General features: G+C 46.4%; 1 protein-coding gene across 1 annotated transcript; it reads left to right on the forward strand.

Annotated features, from left to right (window-relative positions):
- The first annotated feature begins 7221 nt into the window (after positions 1–7221).
- MYCBPAP (MYCBP associated protein) lies at positions 7222–22602 on the forward strand. The gene is made up of 19 exons (XM_065415849.1): positions 7222–7360; positions 10113–10240; positions 10883–11042; positions 11218–11324; positions 12741–12924; positions 13326–13441; positions 14135–14285; positions 14673–14788; positions 14971–15086; positions 16049–16160; positions 16503–16692; positions 17241–17428; positions 18033–18179; positions 18391–18705; positions 19661–19782; positions 20564–20679; positions 21430–21563; positions 21787–21969; positions 22501–22602. Exons 1-19 carry the CDS (start codon positions 7222–7224, stop codon positions 22600–22602), a joined length of 2826 nt encoding a protein of 941 aa, XP_065271921.1.
- The last annotated feature ends 271 nt before the right edge of the window (positions 22603–22873 follow it).

The following is a 22873-nucleotide window of genomic DNA, read 5'->3' on the forward strand; positions in this document are numbered from 1 at the left end:
TTGTGCATTAAGTTACACCTCCACCATCCTCTTGACTTTAATGGGCGTAAATGAATCCAGATGCGTCCAAAATTGGTAGGGAAAGAAATGTTGAGCCTTTGAGAAGAAACTACACCTCTACCCCGATATAACGCTGTCCTCGGGAGCCAAAAAATTTACCGCGTTATAGGTGAAACCGCGTTATATCAAACTTGCTTTGATCCACCGGAGTGTGCAGCCCCGCCCCCCCGGAGCACTGCTTTACTGCGTTATATCCGAATTTGTGTTATATCGGGTCGCGTTATATCGGGGTAGAGGTGTATATGCAAAGGAGTACTAAAATCAGTACACCAATATTTGAACCGTGTCCCTTTGAGGAAAGCACACTGTATGGATTGCTATTATTGTTTTTGTGAAATCCATCATAGCCAATTTCAATATATTCACATTCAGATCTACTATACTATGGGCACAGAAAATTCCTGTTACCAATAACTATTCTACATCCACATTCAGGGCCTGATCCAAAGCCCGAAGAAGACAATAGAAAGACTCATCGATGTCAGTGGGTTGTAGATCAGGATTGAAAAGGGCAAGAGAGCCCTTTGTTGGCAGATGAGAAACAAAAGCATGCATTGAGTGATGCTGTTCTCACTCATCCCAGTATATACCATTGATTTGGAGTTATTCCTGATTTACACCACAGTAAGTGAGAGCAGACACTGCGGAAGAATAAACATCTGATGAGAAGGGACATAAATATGAAGACTAAATTCCAGCTCTTAAAAACTTACATTTGGTCTATGTTAAATTACAGCTGTGAAATATGGACATTCAAACAGTTGATAATAAAGAAACTACAATCCTTCACATTATGGTTATGGAATTCTGAAACTATCACAGATAGACTGTAACCAATGAAAAAGTATTGGAGATGACTGGAACTCCACAAACGCTAGTTAGAGATCTTATTAAAAGGAAGATTTGATTTGCAGAGCATATTTTAAGAGGTTCAAGTGGCAGTGCATGTTTATGGGCACTGGAAGGGAAAGCTGATGGCAGAACATGAGGCAGAAAAAGAAGATTTTGGGTGGTGAGATGATATCCTGGGTGGATTAAAAGGACTGCTCATCCACAAAGAGGTTAGAAGAGGACCATACAGAACGGACTACCATTGTTGCAAACCTCCAGTAATGGAGATGGCACAGAAGAAGAAGAAGTTGACATGAGGGCACATTATTTTTAAAGTCTTTTAATATAATTCACAATCAGTCAAACATGTTTCAGATCATTACAGTTGTTGTTATGGGAGGCGGCGTCATCTGCTTGACAGAGAAGGAAACTGGAAACCAAGAGAGCTGGGTTCTGTTGCAGGTGATGTCACTGATGCATTGCTTGACCTTGAGTAAGACACTTAACCATGGTGTGCCTCAGTTTTACCAGCTGTACAATGGGGATAATACCCAAAGTGCTTTGAGATCCCCAACTGACAGATGCAGTGGAAGCACATAGCATTAGCACAGTCTCACTAAGGAAGGGGAAATAAGACACCTGAAAGGAATGCAGTGAGGTGATGAGGTGCAAGGGCCCAATTATTCCTCATTGACACCTTGATTGTCAATTAGTGGCCTAACAGGTTGAACTAGTAATTTCACCCACTTCCACTGATTAGAATAAATCCCCACTGTTGCTTCCTGAAGTGAGGAGGAGTTTGTCACCCAGGTGAAATACATGCGTAAGCCTTCCCTGAGTCAGTCTCACTGAGCCTAAGAAGCAATGACTCATGCTAACAGTCTCTGACACGTTCCCCTCATTATAAGCCTGCTGGATGCCATTTGGTCTTTGCTTTAGGCAAAGGGGCCAGTTACCTATGCGCTGCTCTGTGAAGTGGTAAGGAATGCGCTCGGGGCTGGCAAGCTTCCATCAGTGCTGATAAGAGCAATCCTTGAATTTGTCCTTCAGTATGTGCTCTGTGTGGTTCTGGGAACAACCAAGGTGACAGTAGAGGGTGACGTATGCCGGAATTAAAGGGTGGGTGCTTTGCTAGAAAGAGTAAAAAACCCGAGTCTGTCAGCCCCAACTCTTTTTGAGGGAGAGAGTGTCAGAGGAAGTGGTTTCCCAACCCACAGTGCATATCTGGGACTAAGGCCTGGTCTACACTACCCCCCAAATTCGAACTAAGGTACGCAACTTCAGCTACGTGAATAACGTAGCTGAAGTCGACATACCTTAGTTCGAATTTACCGCGGTTCAGACGCGGTCCACACGCGGCAGGCAGGCTCCCCGTCGACTCCGCGGTACTCCTCTCGCCGAGCTGGAGTACCGCAGTCGACGGCGAGCGCTTCCGGGATCGATTTATCGCGTCCAGACCAGACGCGATAAATCGAACCCAGAACTTCGATTCCCAGCCGCCGAACTAGCGGCTGGGTGTAGACCTGGCCTAAGATAAGGCCACCCAAACTCATGTCACCCAAGGCCTTCAAACACTACATAAACCCAGGTGCCTTGAGCTTTTCTAGCCTGAGCCAGTACAAGGTTTCTAAGGTAAATATAGGGGGACTTGCTTCTGTTTCCCTAATATAAATCTTCCCTTTCCCTTTTTAGCCTAATCCAGGAAATTTCCATTTGGGTTAGTTGCTGAAGATTTGTTACTGGACATTTTTGAAGCAGGAACATGGACTCTCCCTCAACCTGGGCTACAAAGAAATAGTTTTGCAGTGCTCTGTGCCTTTGACATGAGGAAGCTCTGGGTGTAGGGAGATGCAAGGCCTCAATTTGCACATACAAGTGTGTGGTAGTGATGGCATTGAGAGGCATGAATCCCCTGAAGACATTCCTAGTTTCATTCAAGGGCTGTAACTGGTGCACTACAGCTGTTACCTTAGGAAATTTTGAACAGAGCAGAAATTAGCATCGGTACCTATTGGAAGGCATACTGGCCACATTTGTCCCATCATTCTTAGTTGAAGACAGCTTCACTTGACCAAGCAGATCAGTCACATAAGGTCGATCACAACCACACTGTGCTCATCACTGGAAATTGAGCCTAAGCCTCAGCCTGCTCTTTTCCTCCAGGTGTTTGCGCCACATCCAGATGCCCTGTCTGATCAGATGGCTGTGCCATGAGCAAAACAGGGATGGGCCCTTGAGCCAGATGAATTTACTTGCCTGGAGAATCTTGTACAATAACTGTCTATCATGCTGAGCAGTGCAGATGAGAGGAACCTTCTGTCTGACAAGCACGTAGTGCATGCTGGGACCTTTAATCACTCTCGGTTGCACCGCTAAATTATAAAGAAGGGTCGATGCCATCTGCTTCATTGGTGGGCCCTTGGGTTTCTAGCAAGCTGCCAATGTAGCCCTCTTTGGGCAGTTTAGGTGCCTTGGGCAGAAAACAAATATCTTTGGAATGAGCAGCAAGCTTCCTGTTGTAACTTGCTTTGGCCATGACCTGGTAGCTCTGGCAGCATTCCCTGCTTTGTAGATGGTGGAGTAATCCACACCAGCAGCTCTGTTTCATGCAATAAATTGCAAATAAATATTCAGAAGGGGAGACTTCCTCCAGCCATGCTCTTGAGCTGTTGTCATGAGGTGGGGTTTTGTACCCACCATTTTGAGAATATTGAGTATTTGGTCTTCTGTTCATGCTCATCAGCCAAGTAGCCAGACAGTGTGCCCATTTGCATTAGAATTGGGATTTCTTTGAGGAGAAGTAGAAGATCCAAATATCCTACTCCAGTCACCTACTCCAGGACAGGCTCAACAAAGAAAGTAACAGAATGCCACTAGCCGTCACCTTCAGCCCCCAACTAAAACCTCTCCAGCGCATCATCAAGGATCTACAACCTATCCTGAAGGATGATCCCTCACTCTCACAGATCTTGGGAGACAGGCCAGTCCTCGCTTACAGACAGCCCCCCAACCTGAAGCAAATACTCACCAGCAACCACACACCACACAACAAAAACACTAATCCAGGAACCTATCCTTGCAACAAAGCCCGTTGCCAACTCTGTCCACATATCTATTCAAGGGACACCATCATAGGACCTAATCACATCAGCCACACCATCAGAGTCTCGTTCACCTGCACATCTACCAATGTGATATATGCCATCATGTGCCAGCAATGCCCCTCTGCCATGTACATTGGCCAAACCGGACAGTCTCTACGGAACAGAATAAATGGACACAAATCAGACATCAAGAATTATAACATTCAAAAACCAGTCGGAGAACACTTCAACATCCCGGGTCACTCAATTACAGACCTAAAAGTCGCAATTCTCCAACAAAAAAACTTAAAAAACAAACTCCAGCAAGAAACTGCAGAACTGGAATTAATTTGAAAACTGGACACCATTAAATTAGGCTTGAATAAAGACTGGGAGTGGATGGGTCATTACACAAAGTAAAAACTATTTCCCCATGCTAATTTTTCCCCTACTGTTACTCACATCTTCTTGTCAACTGTTTGAAATGGGCCGTCCTGATTATCACTACAAAAGTTTTTTTTTCTCCTGCTGATAATAGCCCACCTTAGTTGATTACTCTCATTAGAATTGGTATGGCAACACCCATTTTTTCATGATCTCTATGTATATATATCTTCCTACTGTATTTTCCACTGCATGCATCCGATGAAGTGGGTTTTAGCCCACAAAAGCTAATGCCCAAATTAATTTGTTAGTCTCTAAGGTGCCACAAGTACTCCTCGTTCTTTTTGCAAATATCCTGAAGGCATTCAGTCTAGGAACGCCTCTTTATTACTCACATCCTCTCAAATAAAATTAATATGGGGTGACAGTGTCAAAACCTGCCGTGGTGAAGACAGGTTTTTCAACAGGAAAGGTTTTATGAACTAAGGCCTGGCTCATGTGGGTTGCTAAGCACCTTATGTTGTTGACTTCAATGGGAATTGGGGAGACTATAGTGTTCAACAGCTTACAGGATTGGGCTTTGTATTCTCCTTTAATTTGTCAGAAATTATGCTTATTGATGGGATGCTCATTGCCAAACTAATTAGTCAGAGAACCCCAGGACACATGATCAATACCTGCCAAGAATTTGCAGTAATCATCTTGCTTTATCTTAAATCTGTTTCTCAATATTGGAAAGCACCACATTGCAAGACACTGTGATGAGACAAACTAAAGCAATTATATTTTTGGTCACCAAATGGTGCTGGAAGTAAGGTATAATGCAAAGCTCTCAAAAGCCGAATCTGTGACATAGGCCTTTAAAATGTACGATGAAGAAGATGGAAATATTAAAAAGGCACAGCAATAAATAGCAGTGGAGGAAGCAGGAAAAAAAACAATGTGCCATTAATTTAATTGGTGTAAAGTCTGATATCACCTTGGTTTGAAAAATCAGTATTTCTTATCTCTTAACATAAAGCACTAATAGTGCCTTGTTATCGTGGGTTGAGGAGAGGTAAATCTGGAGCTAAAGCATGGCCTAAAATGGATGAAAATGAGCACAAAAGAGCGACATCCTTTTGTATGGTCAAGAACTATGCTGCTATGAAGAAGAGGTGAATCAAATCCACTCACAGGAATTCTGCAATCTGCTCTTCTGGTAGCCCTCATCTTTAAATATAGGGTCGGGCCCAGGGAAATCACTGAACCAAGCACGCAATGCTTCAATGTGAGCCAGGTGGCACTTTATTATGGAGGGTGCTGTGCATCCCACAGTTCTGGAAGATCTCAGCATGCAATGATCAGTTATGAGCCAAGCAGCACTTTAAAACCAGGGAGATGACAGGTCCCAGAATACAATGCCCCATCTTTAATGTGGGGGGAAGGGGTAGGCTTTGGGAGGGCAGCCCACAGAAAGGATAAGTCCCAGCATGCACTGCACCATCTTGAGGAAAGCAAAAAGCATTGCATGTTGGGATCCAGCCCCATAGCTAAGGCGGGACATGAGGTGGACTGCCCCCTCCCTGGACATTTTTTTGTCCCTTCCTCCCGTAGAAATAAGATGTGTTGCAGGTTTTTTCTCTAGTTTCTTAGCTTGTCCTCAGATGTGTGATAGTAGGCCTAAGGCCACAGAGTAGTAGTCACGGTTCCGATAGCTGAGGTGTGGAGAGAGGGAATGCTATTGACCTGTTTCAGCTAACTGAAGAGTGGTGGCTGCATCACGTTGCTGCTATAAGAAAGGATGTGGGTAACCCTGGTAAGAAAGTGTCTGCAGGGAAGGCCTCCGCATAGAGCTTGCCAAGCGGGGACATAGCAGTCTGTGCTGGGAGTTCCTGTGACCAGACACTGTCTTCCTGTTTGAAGGGCAAAGAAGGCGAGAGGAGAGGGACGTTCCTTTTGAAATGGGAGCGAGCAGAATGCTCCTTTTGGAGCGCACAAAAGAGCGTGGATGGGCTGCCAAGACCGGAACATTCCTCTGTGCCCCAGAAGAAACCTTGGATGGACTGTCTAGGGGCTGGGAAGCTACTGCAGAGTCAAAGGGGATGCGAAGATTGACAGGCACCAGGGCTGTGGGCCCGATCTCCCCAGTGACTGGGGCTGGTTTAGACCTGTCTCTGTTTTGTGCTGCTTTTCCATCACTCTAATAACCCCCTTTGAGGGGAGGTTCAGCCTCGTGTAGGGCGGGGAAGCCGCCTTGCTGAGAGGCATTTGCCCTGGAGGGAAGGTATCACAACGCTGCACAAAGGCCCAGTGGGCTGGAGGTGCCAGCGGGAGGATCTGGAGAGTAGCCCCAGAGGAGGCATGGACGTGCAAGCTCCCGAGCCCAGCAGGAGGGCAGGGGAGGAGGAGGAAGATGCAGGCACCGCTGGTGGCTGCTGAAGGACATAGGGGAAAAACACGGGCACCACCCCTCACAGTGCCACGCTGCCTCTTTAATTGCCCCAGTCCTCGGAGCAACGTCCCCTTGCCCGCCAGCATCCTCATTGCCCTTGTGACCTATGGGCAACACAGGGCTTGGCCAGCTGCAAGCACGTCTGAGACTGATACTGCGCATGCGCATGGTGAACCTGCTTCCCAAGGCATGCGCGCGCTCCCACCCGAATGGATCGCGCATGCGCACAACCGCAGCCCAGCGTGCGGTGACGATTCCAGGGAGCCGTCACTCCCCTCCGCTTCCCCGGACCATAGAGTGCGGGAGGCGGAGCTTGTCTCCCGAGGAGCGCGCGCAGGCGCTGTGGCTGTGGCGGAGGGGGCGCTGCTGGAGGCGGAGGGGTTGCCACGGGGACCGGCCCAAGCCTGTTGCCTGCCCGGGCCGTCCGGGATGCAGACCCCGGCAGCGGCGCCGCCTCAGAGCTTGAAGAAGGAGCCTCGGGGCGGCCGCAGGGTCCCCTCGCTCATCGCCGTGTCCGAGACCATGAACAAGTCGAGCAAGAAGGACGCTCGGACCAAAACCCCCCAGGGTAGGGGCGGGGCGCTGGGACCGGCAGCACCGCCCCCCTCCGGCACTGCTGCAGGGACCCCCCCTCCGGGCACAGTGTGGGGGCCCGGGGAGTCCCCCCAAGCACAGAGACCCCCCCTCCGGGCACAGTGTGGGGGCCCGGGGAGTCCCCCCAAGCACAGAGACCCCCCCCCTCCGGGCACAGTGTGGGGGCCCGGGGAGTCCCCCCAAGCACAGAGACCCCCCCCTCCGGGCACAGTGTGGGGGCCCGGGGAGTCCCCCCAAGCACAGAGACCCCCCCCCTCCGGGCACAGTGTGGGGGCCCGGGGAGTCCCCCCAGGCACAGAGACCCCCCCCTCCGGGCACAGTGTGGGGGCCCGGGGAGTCCCCCCAAGCACAGAGACCCCCCCCCTCCGGGCACAGTGTGGGGGCCCGGGGAGTCCCCCCAAGCACAGAGACCCCCCCCTCCGGGCACAGTGTGGGGGCCCGGGGAGTCCCCCCAGGCACAGAGACCGCCTCCCTCTCTGGGCACAGTGTGGGGGCCTGGGGAGTCCTCCCAAGCACAGAGACCCCCCCTCCGGGCACAGTGTGGGGGCCCGGGGACCCCCCCGGGCACAGTGACCCCCCCCCTCTGGGCACAGTGTGGGGGCCTGGGGACTCCCCCAGGCACAGAGACCCCCCCCCCTCTGGGCACAGTGTGGGGGCCCAGGGACCCCCCTGGGCACAGTGACCCCCCCTCTGGACACAGTGTGGGGGCCTGGGGACTCCCCCAGGCACAGAGACACAGTCCAGGCACCTCTGCAGGGACCCCACCCTCCTAGGCACAGTGACGGGGGAAGACCCTGACAGGGCACAGCACTGGCACCAGCTCCAGAGCCGTGCTGTGCTGTCATACAGCTAAGAGGCATTGGTATCACTGCCAGGCAGTCACTGGGGCACGGCTCTGGCACCACCTCGGGGTCCCTAACACATTGGGAGGTTGCACATCCTGCCATCGCCCAGGTAGTGTAGCCAGAGATCCACTGGGACGATCTGGGAGCCCTGGCAATGTTCCCATTGCCCGCTGTCACCACCGCCAGCCATGCATGAAATGGTGATGGAGTGTCTGAGTGGACCTTGCATTGCCTTGACAATCCTGCCTTGGACCTGATGGGCCATAGGGCTGGGAATATCCAAGTGAAACTGACCTTGCTTTAACAGCACTGTGAGGGCCACACGCTGAACAGGGATAGTCAGTGGTTCTGATACTGTTACCAGCTACCTACTGTGCGTTAACTTTAGAAGAGAAAATCTCATCTCCGCCTGCCCTTATCTAGACTTTTACCAGGTGGTTTTTTTTTAGAGGGAGGCAGGACCCAGCAGGTTAAGTTTTCCAAAAGCTGCACCTATGTTGGAGAGGTAGCAGCAGCTCCAGTATGTCTAATTGGGTGCATGGTAAGACGTGCTTTAATATTTTCAGCAGGTGACAGGAAAGGAACATATATGCCTCCAATGAGATTGTAGAAATAACTGGGCAGGTCTGGATGGCTTGGCTAGCCCTACCCTCAGTATATATGCAAGTGATTTATCACAGACGCACATTATATCCATATCTAATCCACTTACCCAGATAAATATTGGAGTCCTAGGGAGAATGATTTCCAAATACCAATTATAGTCAGTGAGAAGACTGCTAAATCTGCTTCTGAGAAGTGTAGTGATCTCATATGTTTTCAAAATACGTATTACATAAAATTAGAAGGAGGTTTCACCCTGATATTCTTTTTAACGTTTGAAAGGGATTGAAATATAACACTGCATATTCCTAATTATGTTAACATACCTGTCTCAAAAATAAAAAAAAATTGACTGACTCTTACTACTGATTTTCTTTCTGGTTGGAGAAACTTTTGTTGCTTTGAGTGAAAGGTGGGGAAAGCCTTTTAAAGCTAGGATTATTTCTTACTGAATAGTGGTGACACTGAGGGGCCCCAACCAGGGTCTATTGTTTTAGGTGCTGTCAAACACCTAACAAAAAGATAGTGCTTACCCTGAAAAATTTACAATCTAAGACCAAAAGGAGAGACAAGGAAGATATAACATCACAAGGTAATAAGGAGAATGCCACAACTCAGGACATAAGCAGATCAAAGCCGTGATGATCAATATGCATTTATGAGCAGCAAAAATGTCTCCCTGAATATACAAATCTGATATTTTTGCACACATGATAGAGTTTTTGTTTAAGGACTATCATGCAGTTGAGTGTGTAACTGTGTGTTAAAGTTCTCTATTTCCATTTGAAATAGGAAACTTTTGTAAAAGTTCTTTGTTTCCATTCTGGGTTGTTGCCTGCTGGAAATGTACTACTTGAAAATGTATTGCATTGTGTCTAGGCCAGGGTGAAGGGAATGGGGCAGATGAAACCCACTGTCCATGTTCAAATCATGTGGATACCATGATGTGCTGAACACGGACGATACCGAGTTCTAGTTTTCCATACACCTTGAAGACTCGTACTGCCTTTAAGGCTTTCTCAGTTGTCCAAAAGAAAGAAGGGGTTTCCCTGGGAGCAGGAGCGCCGCCAGCTTTTCTGCCGCCCTAGGCGGCAGAAGGTCCCGCCCCGAAATGCCGCCCCCGACAGAGGCGGCGGAAGGTCCTGCCCCCGAAATACCGCCGCGGTCGCCGCCCCCCAAATTGTAGCGCCCTAGGCAACTGCCTAGGTCGCCTAATGGGTTGCGCCGGCCCTGCCTGGGAGAGGAAGACAACGTGTTTTTACTTCACTTGTGTTTCAGATAAGAAGAGAGTGAAGACATTTGAGCAGCCCTCCCCGCCAATTCAGGAGGAGCCTGAGCCTGTCAGCTCTGTTCTGCAAGGAGATGAAATCCAGGCTCTGGCAATCAAAGTGGAAGATCTAGAGAAGGTGGGTATAAAATCTTGCGTCCCTTGTCACAGGGAGTAGCTGCCTTCACTGAAACTTTCCGTTTATCCTGAATGGAGGTTTGGGGGGGTCTCATCAAAACAAACTATAGGAGCTCTGCTCTTGTTCCACTTGTCGCTGTCCTACTTCTGATGGCCTGTCAAATCATCAGAATTTTTAGCTAGTCTTTGTGAAAAATCTGCTGAAAGTGGAAGATTAATTTTATACTAAGATCTTAAATGTCAGGATGAACCATCTGGTGCGTTCAGAATCACACTTCCAACTTTTTTGTTTCTTTTAAGATTTCTATGGTTTTGAAAAAAATATAGCACCTTTATGAAACCCAAACTAAACTACTTAAGAGGTAGCACCCGCCACTAAGCTATGGTGCAGAAAATTCTTGGGGGAGGCCATTCAGAGTTCATTCCCCTGCCCCATCAAAGCAGCAGAGTCAAAGTAGTCAGGATGTTACTTAATCTGATAACTGTAGCTCCATACACCACACCTTCCTGAGGAGGACCAGAAGTGTGGAGACAGACCTTGGTGAGTTCTTTACTTCCAGGCCCTCCCCAGCAAGATCAGAAGGGTGGAGATGAGGCAGTGCTGTACCTAACATCACTGGGACTGTGTATTCTGTTTCTGTAGCTCCATACTCCACGCCTTCCCCAAGAAGGGGAGAAAACTCCTATTACCAGGAAGTTCCTCATTCGAAGACACAAACCCCAAGAGGCTGGGAAGAAGGCACAGCTTCTGGTAGCATATCCTGCTGATACTGATGCATCCAAGAGACCATTGAGTTATTCTGGTAGGGTTAAACTTCAGCTCTTACCTGTTACTCTTGGTTTTGCATAACTACCTGTGGCTAGACCTTTCAGAGTCCAGAAATGAACCTGAAATTCTTGTAGTCTGTTACTGTTTCTGTCCTCTGTGTTTGATGAGGGGCGCTCTGTGGTCTCATAGTCTGTCTTGCTTTATTGCAGGGTCAGAAGGACCATTTGTTGATAATTGTGAACAGATTCTCCCCCACAGTATCTTAGGAAGTCTCCAGGAATTCAAGAGAGAAGCCTTAGCTAGAGGAAATGCTGAGGTTGGTTTATAAAGTTGTGAAATGGCTGCCATCAAATGCTGTCCTAGAAGTAGAGTGTGAGTAGAGTTGGATGAATTTTTTGCAAGAATAGTTTATTCACTGAAAAACGGACTTCCAGTTGAGCCAAAGCTATTTGCAAACTTGTCATTTTCAACCCCGAATTTCTTTCTGGCTAGATTCACAAGGGGATTTGTGTGGCATTCACAAAACTGAGGAGGAGATGGTAATGGTGCCCCCCTTATGCCCAATAGTCCACTGGTTGGGGCACTCAGTATGGATGTGGAAGACTCAGGTTCAAATTCCTCCTTTGGTGCAGAAACTTGAACTCAGGTGTCTGCCTTCCCAGGTGAGTGCTCTAACCACCAAGCTATTGGGTATTCTGGGGAAGTCTCTGTCTTTTCTGTTGAAGCTTCCCACTTTTCATGAAATATTGAAATATTCATTGGGTCACAAAGAGAGAGAAAAGTAAGATTCTGTAGCCTGGTGGTTAGGGCACTCACCTAGGAGTGGGAACTCCTTGGTTCAGGTCCCTAGTCCAGAGGAGGGATTGGAATCTGGGTTTCCTGCATCCCAGGTGAGTACTGCCATGGGGTTATTGGGGGCACCACCAGCACAGAAACTGGGGGGGAAATAGTTTTGGGTCAGTCCAAAATGTGTTTTTTTTTGTTTGGCTAGTGAACCGAAAAATCTATTATTCACACAGTTCTAGTGATGAGTGCAGTAGATTTAGGTTTAACTGAAAATGCTTCCGAAAATTCTCTGGCCTGAGACATGGTTTGCCCATATGGGAGGAAATTGCTTGCAGAGTAGCTGCAATGCCAGGCCTAGTAAGTCGTGTCTGGAGAAGAGTCCCATAGTAAGAGAAATTGGACAGTTCCAGGTTCCAGTTCCATCAGCAGTTTTGCTGAGAGCACCATTACTGAGTAGTACAAGGAGAAGCGAGGTGATGAGACAGTGCCTTTCCTTATGTCTGACTACTCAATGTAGTATAGTCTTAAACAGTCTGCGAGTGATGCTGTGAATGCCAGAAACTCTGTTGATCCAGAAGCGGTTGCATAGAGACAGTGCCAATCCAGAACATTCTTTTCTTTACCCCTTTGCCCCATTTGTTTTTGTGGTGCCCATGCATGGATGGATAGGCTAATCTAACATTTTAATTTAATAATAATAGCCCACCTTAATTGATTAGTCTCGTTAGAGTTGGTATGGCAACACCCATTTTTTCATGTTCTCTGTGTATATATATCTTCCTACTGTATTTTCCACTGCATGCATCTGATGAAGTGGATTTTAGCCCACGAAAGCTTATGCCCAAATAAATTTGTTAGTCTCTAAGGTGCCACAAGTACTCCTTGTTCTTTTTGCTGATACAGACTAACACGGCTGCCACTCTGAAACATTTTAATTTCTGTTCAGTTAGCTGAGCTGATTGCAGAGTCACATCTGGATGGTACAGTGGCAGCTTTAGAGAAGTACAGAGAGAAACGTGGGGAAGGGAAGAGGAGAAAGTCTCTCTGGGCCCCACCATCACAGCACAGGGCCCTCCAGAACTGGCATCATAATGTGGCACTCAGGAAGAAGCAGCAGAGAGTTCTGAGTAGTGAGTAAAGCTGGGACAACTTAATTGTGTGGAACGCCATGTAAGACTGTGTGAACCAAACACCATCACAGTAAGTTATTACTGCCTCAGGCAAACCAAGGCCTGGCTGATTTGGGAAATTGTATTGCTGTGCAATTATCCACACATTTTCAGGGCTCCCCAGACTCCAGTTGTGCTTGGTCAGTTGGTTCAGCACATTCAGGCTGTGAGGATGGCCTTGGTGGCTTGTACGGCTGTGGCTGGAAGTAGCAGTGAGGCAGATTTTTTTTGGGGGGGGGGGTGAGGGAAGGAGACTGGAAGAGAGTTACCGTGCTGGAGAGGGAGGTAGCTGGAAGGAGTGAGGCTGATTTTCTGGAGATTCTGGTTGGTAAAAGAGGTGATTCTGTTTTGCTTGGTTTTAGAGTTTCTTCGGAAACCAGAAAATGAACTGCTGATGAATCTCTCAGAGGATTACAGACGAGTCCAGGAAGAGCGGTATCTTATCGACCGGAGCCTCCCTGCTCTGCACTATGGGAAGGTGAGAGCCCCACTTCTTCAGAGTCCTGATTATTCTGGTCTTGTGGAAGGGGGTCATTTGGGCTAGGATGTTAGTGTCATGAATAATACTGTTGGGACTAGCATTGAGGAGCCATCTTTAGGCATCTACCACATCCACTGCAGGTCCAAAATGAATTACGGAGCTTTCAGTTATTTCAAAGAGAAACATCATTTGCTTTTAAAATGGTGGTGATATAACAAGTATTGGTTAGATCTAACTGATGCTGCTCTTGTGGGCTCCTTGCTAAAGAGCTTTAGTGCATGGGGCACTGCCATGCAGTGAGCCTCCTACTAAGGACCAGCACAGGCTGGGGAGATGGCATGGTCGTGTGCCAGAAATTACTATTACCAGACAACAAAGATCTAATGGCATCAGGGCTAGATGGCAGAGGTTCCCATTTAGAAGGTGCTCTGAAGGGAAATGTTCCTGGGCTAAAACAAGGGAGTCATTTGCTGTGTATTTACAGCACTCAAAAAGGATTCACATCAGTGGGAATATATTGTGTTAATATCATTTGATCTTTCATTCAGTCAGAGTGTCCATTTGGATTGAGGACAGGTCATAATTGGTTAAATCTTCTTATAAACAATATGTGATGCCTTCTGCTTAGTTCCTGTGAGACTGAGAGACAGGTTATCATTGCATGGCGGTGACCTTCTTTTTCCTCCCTAGGGTTACCATGTAGGAAGTGAGTTCTGGAGCCAGCCTGAGTGCATCGGAGATGAACTCACTGGTCTGATGATGACATTGACCCAGAGGGAGCGAGGCTACCCAGAGCCTATCACTCATGTAGGGAAACCTCAGAGTGTCAGGATGGAGATGGGTGAGGAAATGGGTGGCGGCACAACATTAATGGGGAGGCGTGTGGAACAGCAAAGATTAACTATCCAGTAGTTTTAAATTGCTGTGAGGAGGCTCGTATTGCTAGGATCCCTTCTGGCAGTGGAAGGGCATTGATGTGAAGCAGCTTACACCGTCGGGCATCTAGTCATCACATGGAGGGACGTGCCAAGTTGAAGGCTGCACTGCTGTAGCCCTAGGTGACACTGCCAGGGCACTCCTAAGATTAAGTTCACACTGATGGAACTGTGTTTCTCAGAGATACAGTTGGGGATATTTGGACTGTTGCAAGATCAACTGTCAGGGAGAAAGTGAAACCAATAGGTGTGTGGTGTGTAAACACTGAACTCACATGTGATTAATTCCACAGGTTCCAGATCTGCAAAAGAGTCCCCTTTCCGTCTCACCTGGGATAAGAGTCTCTTCCTGAGGTATCGACGACAGGAGCTAAAATCCGTCCTAGAGGAGCTGGATTTTAATCACCCTGTAAGACCAGTGGACTCTCTCCTAAGCACAAGGCACTGTTTTTTAAGGCAGCATACTGTGCTTCTCTCCTTCCTTATCAAAGGATATACTATAGCCTATCTTGACTACGTCTGACTTCTGTGTAAGAAGAAAAACTAACAGATGTCCTTTTTCTTTTTTTATGTCTATTACCTTTTGTCAAGGACCTAGATGGCCTGGAAGTGATTGGTAAAGGGCAACCTTTCACTTCTGTCTCAGCACAGTATTTCCCGCTGTGCAAGGAAAATAAGGAAGGCACCACTGAAGAGAGAGTGAGCCTGTAAGTTATGCTTGATGATAGTGATAAGGAATTGTGGATACTGACCAACAGTCTTTGAGGATTTCTCACTTGTCCTTATCCAGAATGGGCCAGGTTCTCCACAGAGGATAGGGAAGTGGCCTTAAGAAAGCCAGAAATAGCTAGTAGAGAACTCCCCCTGTGCAGGGGGAATTCTCCATTGGTGGAAACCTGATAGAGGTAGCTCCACTGCCTCCAATACCAACTGCCCTCCTCATCCCTACGTAAGGGGCCATGTTGAGAGTGCTCCAGGGTGCAGCATAGGTGGAAAGAGGAGGAGGTATGGCGGAGTGAAGCACTGTTATGGTCAGTTCTCCATTGGCAAAGTTAGAGGTGCTCCTGTGTGACTCTGAACTAGCACTGGGGCCTCATGGCTGAGGATCAAGGAGCTGAAACCAACTTCTTGTGGCCCACCCCCTTTCCACTCACTGTGCCCTAGGTTAGGCAGGGTGGAGAATCTGCCCCTAGTTATTCCAGACTGTGCATCTCCTTCAGGTGTGTTCAGTCTTCCATCTTCCTTAGATATCTTTTTCTGCCCACGGTGGGCATTACCTTTGGTCCATTCTTTGGTGGGTACTGCCTCTTCATTTAGTAATCTGTCCCCAGCCTTCCTTAGACAGATGTCTTTGTCTATTTCATCAAGCATGAGTTCCATCCTGCCCATTCTTGGTGGTGACAATATCAGTCTATGTTTGGCGTTCCTTCAAGTTTGGACCCCCGAAGCTGCAGTCCAATGGCACTGTCTGTAATCAGAGGACTCTGTGATTTGATGAGTTTTCAGTCTGTTGGCTACAGTTGAACCCTAAAGATGAAATGGTTAATCAGAAATGAATCCTCTGTTTCTTGGTTAATGCGGGTGTTCTAAACAACCACTCTGTTCCTCAGTGCTTGATAATAACTTGCTTGAACAGTCCCAAGAGAATATTGGCCATTGCTTTGTTTAGCAGTGATCCCTTAGAAGATTATCCAGATGTGGTTCCAGAACCAGTATTGGGTCCATCTTTGCAGTTTTGTGGACAGCCAGCTCGTTGGATCAACAGCACCACTTCTCATAGGGTAAAATTGCAATTGTTTTGAAATATGATAAGGCTAAGTTTTTTTTCTTTCCCAAGTCATAGCTATATATTGAGTGTAACCAGCAGGGTTATTCTGGACATCGTAGAGTGGTTGCTAAACTTGTACTTGTTTTGGAGGGATCTAGAAACAGAGACAGGGAGTTTTGTTTGTGTTTCTGTTCAGCCTCAGTCCACCTCCTGAGGGTAGCAACTTGGTGGGTGCCTTGTAGCACTTTCTGTCAAGCTGGATCTAATAGTTTAAACAGCCAGCTGTAGTATCACTTCATTTGGTCATGGGAAGGCAAATCCTGTGGTTACCTTTTTCTTTCTTTCTCCCCCACAGGATGAAATTGGCATTGCTGCCCGGGTCACCTTTGAAGTTTTGGCGGGTGAGAAAGCTGAATCCTGCCTGACAGTAAGCAATGATGGGACAGCTGCCATATGGTATGATTGGCGGAGGCAAGCCCAGTCGGTTACCTTTGAAGAAACTAAGGAGAAAGGGATGCAGTATTTTTACTTTAACACCAGACCAGGTGAGAATTGGATCTCTTAAAGATTACCGTATAGGCTTAATACCCATGCCAAAGCAAACATGTGAGGTGGACATGTTCAGGGGGTTATCTGAGTCAGGCCACTGCTAAAGCAAACACATGTGGTGATTCTCCTTAAGAAGCTACTTGGGGTTCCCAGAGCAGACTAATGCCAGAGGAGATGTGTGAGAAAGATCCCTTTCAAGGGTGGTTGGAGGAAAGAGGATGAGTCCTAGCCAGAATTTGTATGGGTAGAATATCTAAAACCACATGATTTTCTATTGAAAAATTGGGGCAGAATGTGTACTGAGAGTGTTGAGATCAAGGTAAAATTAGGGATTGGAAGGGGGAAGAGAAAAAATCCATTCAGCAATCTGATGGATGGGAGTAAACCTGGAAGATGGATGGCGATATTAGCTGTGATATCTGGCTGAAAAACAGACATTGACACCAGAAAATAAGCAGATTTGTGAAGTATTTGGAAGAGGATTCAACGGGACAAGAGAACTCTTGTACTCAGGTGACTGATGTGCTCTCTCTGTTATTCTTAGGTGTCATTCTGCCTGGAGAAACTAGAAACTTTTCCTTCTTTTTCAAGTCGGGGAAGGCAGGAATCTTCAGTGAGTCCTGGGAGTTTGGTACTCACCCCATGTTATTAGGAGGGGCTGTCCTGCAGGTATCCCTGTGGGGTATTGCTGTGTATGAGGATAAGTTGGCTGGCCTCAGAGATGAATTGGAGGTAACCAAGTGGTTAGCTGTGTGACTATAAGCTTCAGACTCAATGTGTAAATATAGAATATAGTATGATGTGGGTGCTGCAATGTTCTTATTGCCATAAAATTGGGACTAAGGGTAAGATTATCAGTTACTTATATAGCACTCAAAGGTGTTTTGTTTTGTGTTTGTCTTTTCTAGTTTTAGTTAATTAGGTAGTTATACAGGTTTTCCAAATGAAGTGGCATCAGCACTCCACATCACCTCAATCTATTTTCATTCCTCTTGTATAAAATCTAATGATGTCTGTCCTAAAATAGTTACTTTGTCCTTTTAAAAAAAAATCCTTCTACCCATTTTCCTTTAAGTTGTAGTTACTGGTATGTCTGCAGTTTTAATGACCTACTAAGTAAAGTCAAATTAAATAATAATTTTAAAATTATACCAACATCTGTAAAATATAGATGTTTGTGTGATCATTTTAATGACCACCGTATTGGATGTAAATACATCTGTGGATTTATGTGTCCATGCGACTGAGCATATATGTTAATGTATGCCTATAGTAGTGTGTGTGTGTGTGTGTGGATCAAGGAATCAAATCTCTTTTGGTTACTGTGGTGCCCCAGAGTGAGCTGGCTGCACGAGAAGTTGCTGTCATAGTGAAGGAGAATCTGAAGGAGCTGCTTGATCGAATTCGGACACCGGAGCGAGTCCCATCTCCTGTGGATGCTTACATCACAGAGGAAGAGTTATTCCACAGAAAGAATCCGGAGGTACAGCTTGCCACTTGATATTCTACACTGAACTGAGCATAAGTACTCGGGAATTATGATGCCGTGGCCTACGTGGTGCATCCCAGGGTTTCTAAGCAGGAAGATAGAATAGTCTAGCTTGTCGGTTTAATCGCTAGATGGTGTTCTAGATAGTTGCAAAGTAAGACAGGTCTCACCTCTCTATTTATCTTTTCCTTTTCTGTTCTCACAGTTGCACTATCAGCACCAAGTGGTGAAGGAGCTCCATGAATTGTGGAGGCAACACATGAATTTTCCCTCAACTTCAGAGGAGGAGGAGATTCCACGCCAGAAGAGCGTAGTGCAGTCAGTCTCAGGCCAGAAGAGCACTGTACAGGAAATTTGGTGCCAGAAGAGTGCTATGGACATTGCATTTCAGAAGCGCATTCCCGGGGAGATCCCACGCCAGAAGAGTATTGTGGAGGCGATCCTAAGCCAGATGATGAATGTGGAGGAGGAGGAAGTGAGCCAGCCAGAGTGGAACCTTTCCTTTGAGGATTTTAAACAGGTTCTACCCCTCTGTCCTTGTTCAAATTGTGATGGGTTGGCAAGGAATGGAGGTGCAACCATTTTGAGATTTGCTTGCTTGGGAATAGTCTGGTATGCTCCAGCTCCCAAACGAATGAAGTCGTGTGGGTATCAGAAGCTTGAGTAAATCACTGCAATGAGGTGAGAGGGGTGAGTCACTGAGTGTGTGTCGTGGAAAAATTGACCACACCGTTGATTTTGGGTCAGACACACTGATGCACCTTTATTAGGTTACACAATACAATTATGCATAAAGGGAAGGTCGGCGTATCCCCAAGCAAGGGGGTCAGCCGCCTTGCATAAACCACACAGCTTTAAGCTTATAAAGGTAAAAACCGCAACGCGTAATAAAGCATTACAAATCCTCCACATGTGTCAGCGAAAGCCTAGCAGGGAATGAATCATCCTTCAGCTCTGCTGACCATGTCCTGGGTGCTCTTGTGAAGAGATTCCTGAGGGAGACTTTGCGGCTCCTGTGTAATGAAGGAAAAAGAATTGGGTAACATTGTACATGTTCTGTGTTTAGTAGTATTTAGCTGTTGGAAAGCTAAAGCTTTTAGTATGGTGGAGAAACGCTTGTTCATCCCAGAATTTAGAATGAGGGGCGGGGTCATAGTCCAGCCCCCTCTGTTTTCCTTACAGATCCTGGTGCTTGAAAAGTTCTCTTTATCCATCAGAGGATTTGGGGGCCTAGTGCTCACAACAGGGTGCAGACAAGGTATTTTCCAATTCTATCCCTCACTGCAGTGTTAGTTTGGACTTAAGAGTCCAGACTGGCCTAGCTTATCAGTGCAAGTTTTGCTGCAGCGCACTGTTGGAAACCTGTCTGTTGCTTTTATAGCTTTATTCCCCATTCCCTGCCGTTTTGGATCCCCAGGGTCCTCAGTCTAGCTCTGAAGCTGAGGAGTTGCTCACTGGGGTTTCTATCCCATCAGGCTTTGCAGTTAATCCCTGAGGAGGAAAAACGAGAAGCAGCCCTGACCCAGCTCAATAAGGCAGCATTGGCACTTTGTGTGGAACAGAGGCCAACTCAGTCAGACCTCCTGTACCAAACATGGTATGTTACCATTGCAGAGAAAAGCCCTTTCCTACAAATACCTTTGCTTAGTAGCACTGGCAAACTCCAGCAGAGAGCAGACAAGTGTGTCCAGCAATATGAGTTCTATCAGTCCTCTACATGCAAGGTTTTCTACAGCTTAGGGATAGCAGCTGTCCAAGTCGTAGATCCCATTTTACTCTGGAGATAAGTGAGAATACTTGAGATCTTTTCATTCTCCGAGATTGTTATCTGGCAGAATATTCTGTGTTACCTTTATGAGGGCCTCACCTGGCAGGCAGTTTTCTCTAACATTGTACTTGAAAAGGTTGATGTATCCCATATTCTGTCATTCACTCTTACTTTAGGGCTGTAAACACACTGAAAGTTTCTGTTCACCTGTAAATCAGAAGGACACAGGAACTCCAAGATGCAGATGGGAGTCTAATCCACATTGACTCATGTTGAAGAGGAAGAAACCTTATTTTACAATATTTATGGATCCAGCTGACCTCTGTTTCCCAAACTATTGAGAGCCATGGGGGCTATAACTTCATAAAATAATTTATCCTGAAGCCATCTATGCACAATTGTCAGACCTTGGATGTTAGCACATTGAGTTAGTTGGAAGCAGCAATAGCTCTTACTGGTTAAGGTGTTTTTGTTCATGGGCACAGGGTAGAACAAGATGCTGGGAGAAGCAAAAACCCTGCCTTGTCCTGGCCTTCCTCCCCCATGTGCATATGAATCCTCTCCTGGACAACTTCTGGCCATGGCAAATACTGACGGTTTTGTTTCTCAGTTTCCAGCTGTGGCGTGAAGCAGTTGATGGTCTGGTGAGCCGCTCCCTAATGCTGAGATCCCTGCTCGGCATGCCTGAGAAGGACACTTCCGTAGAAATTGTTCCAGAAGAAATAGGTAAATTTATAGTCTGAGCACACCAGCCATTTAAGCAGGTTTTCCTGGGCCTTTTAAGTGGATTTCAGTTCCAGTTAATTTCAGGTAATTTACTGAGCTTCAACTGAAATGACTGCTTGAGCACTTCCCCCACTGAGCCCTTTGTGAGGCAATGTATCAGAAAAAGTAGTCCAGAGTATAGTACTCACCCTGATTTGTAGTGTGGTTTCTTAAAGGAACAGAAACCTGTTGGCCTAGCATTAGTATTTGTATTTCTATTAGCATTTAGGCCTATTTCTCACCCATACTAATAAAAACATTACCATTATTGCTCCTTTACATGCTAGCCCTACTGCATATTTATTGCTTCTTATGTCCATCCTTAAATAAGACTATACCTGAGAAGTCAGTGTATTGTACGAATGCTAATTTGCAGTATGCTTCCATAAACATCAGATAGATAGGGAGGGAGGGATAGCTCAGTGGTTTGAGCATTGGCCTGTTAAACCCAGGGTTGTGACTTCAGTCCTTGAGGGGGCCACTTAGGGATCTGGGGCAAAATTGGTCCTGCTAGTGAAGGCAGGGGGCTGGACTCGATGACCTTTCAGGGTCCCTTTCAGCTCTATGAGATAGGTATATCTCCATATATTATAGAAAGAGGAAAATACATTGTAATATAATGTATTTATAATGCACAGAGGCATTGGATTTGCAGCTCTGTACTGGATCTTGAAACAATGCTCTGGGATCACTGGAATTTTTTGTTTGCAGTGGATCTGAAGCAGATTGTAAAAGGAGGAAAGGAGGACCGGAAAGCCTCGCAGAAAGAAGAGAAGAAGACAGTTGGGGGGAAGGAAAAAGAGGACAAAAAAGGAGCAACAAAGTCAACAGGAAAAGATAGAGAGGTATGTGGTGGAAATCTAGAAGATGGAAAGTGATTAACTGGTTTCTGAGAGAGTATGTGACAGATAACAAGGGTGTGTATATTGGGCTTGTAAACCTCCATCTTCCTGTGGAAGAGTTTATTTCCTCTCTTTTGAATGAATTGCTGTCTCTGATGTGCAGCATGCTCTGCAGTTTGAAGGATGCTATGGTCCTACCTTTGTCTGTCTTTCTGTGTATGATCAGGAACGTTCAAACAGCAGGAAGACAAAAGGGAAAGATGAGAAAAGAGTAAGAACTCCAAGTTTCACACGGGAGGTGAAAGAATTGACACCGCTGGAAGGCATAGATTCAGACCAAGTAGAATCTCGCCAGGAACAAGTAGATCCCATTGTACTTGAGAAATACCGTGAAAAACTTTATGTTGAAGTAAGTCTGGTCTTATCTTTCCATGTTTCTCGTTCTCCTGTGTTTTTTGTCACCTTTTCTCAGTTGCTTTTGTTCTGCGCTGTCTCCTCTTCTTTGCCTTTAAGCGTAGCATGAAGCTAGGTGCACAGCTGAGTATTTTATCAGATGAAGAAAACCTAATGAACAAATTGTCAGCAAATGTTAGCATGGGCTGCTGTGTCAACAGATCCCCAAGCTGGAATGATTCCATCATGTATTCAGCTGCATGCCCCAGTTCTGACCTGGAATTTCTTCAGCATGCTTACAGATTCTTGAGGGATCATCATACTTAATTCTATGTCAGATAATGTTAAACACACTTTCCTTTAGTTCAGACAGCTCTTGTTAGGGATAAAAATATGTAAAATCCAGATATTTCTTTGAGCATTACAAGCACCTTGTTGGGGGCGGGGGTGTATATAAGCAAGATGGTTTTGCTTCAATCAATCCATTTCACCAACATTTGTTATCATGTTTTCATTAAAAGGGGCTTTGTATTGTTTTCTGTTCTAGGTCTATGGCCTTCTGGAGTCAATGGTGGACAATATGGTTTTTCTATTTGAAGAGCTAAAGAGGGATGCCCAAGAGCGGGAGTGTGAAGCATTTTCTGTCTAAAAATACATTGTTGCTGTTCTTTTTAAAGAAATAAATATTCATGTTTCTACAGATCCAGTGTAGTCTCCTTTTCTGTATGAACCTGGCAAAAGTGACGAAAAAAAACCTGACCAGGATGGCCCTCTTCTCACATTTTGCTATTGGAGATCCATCCTGGGAGACATTCCTAGGTCATCTGTTATTTCGCCAAAATAATATTGAATAGGGAGAGTTCAGTGCATGGGGGTGTCACAGACTCAGAAATGGTTGAGACTAAAAGAAGCTGGAGAAA

The sequence above is a fragment of the Emys orbicularis genome, chromosome 13, assembly GCF_028017835.1.
Source record: "Emys orbicularis isolate rEmyOrb1 chromosome 13, rEmyOrb1.hap1, whole genome shotgun sequence".
NCBI lineage: Eukaryota > Metazoa > Chordata > Testudines > Emydidae > Emys > Emys orbicularis.

Coding starts and splice junctions, on each gene's coding strand:
- MYCBPAP (XM_065415849.1), top strand. CDS start 7,222: ATGCAGACCCCGGCAGCGGCGCCGCCTCAGAGCTTGAAGAAGGAGCCT. Junction 10,241..10,882: donor AAGTGGAAGATCTAGAGAAG/GTGGGTATAAAA, acceptor CTGTTTCTGTAG/CTCCATACTCCACGCCTTCC. Junction 21,564..21,786: donor CAACAGGAAAAGATAGAGAG/GTATGTGGTGGA, acceptor GTGTATGATCAG/GAACGTTCAAACAGCAGGAA.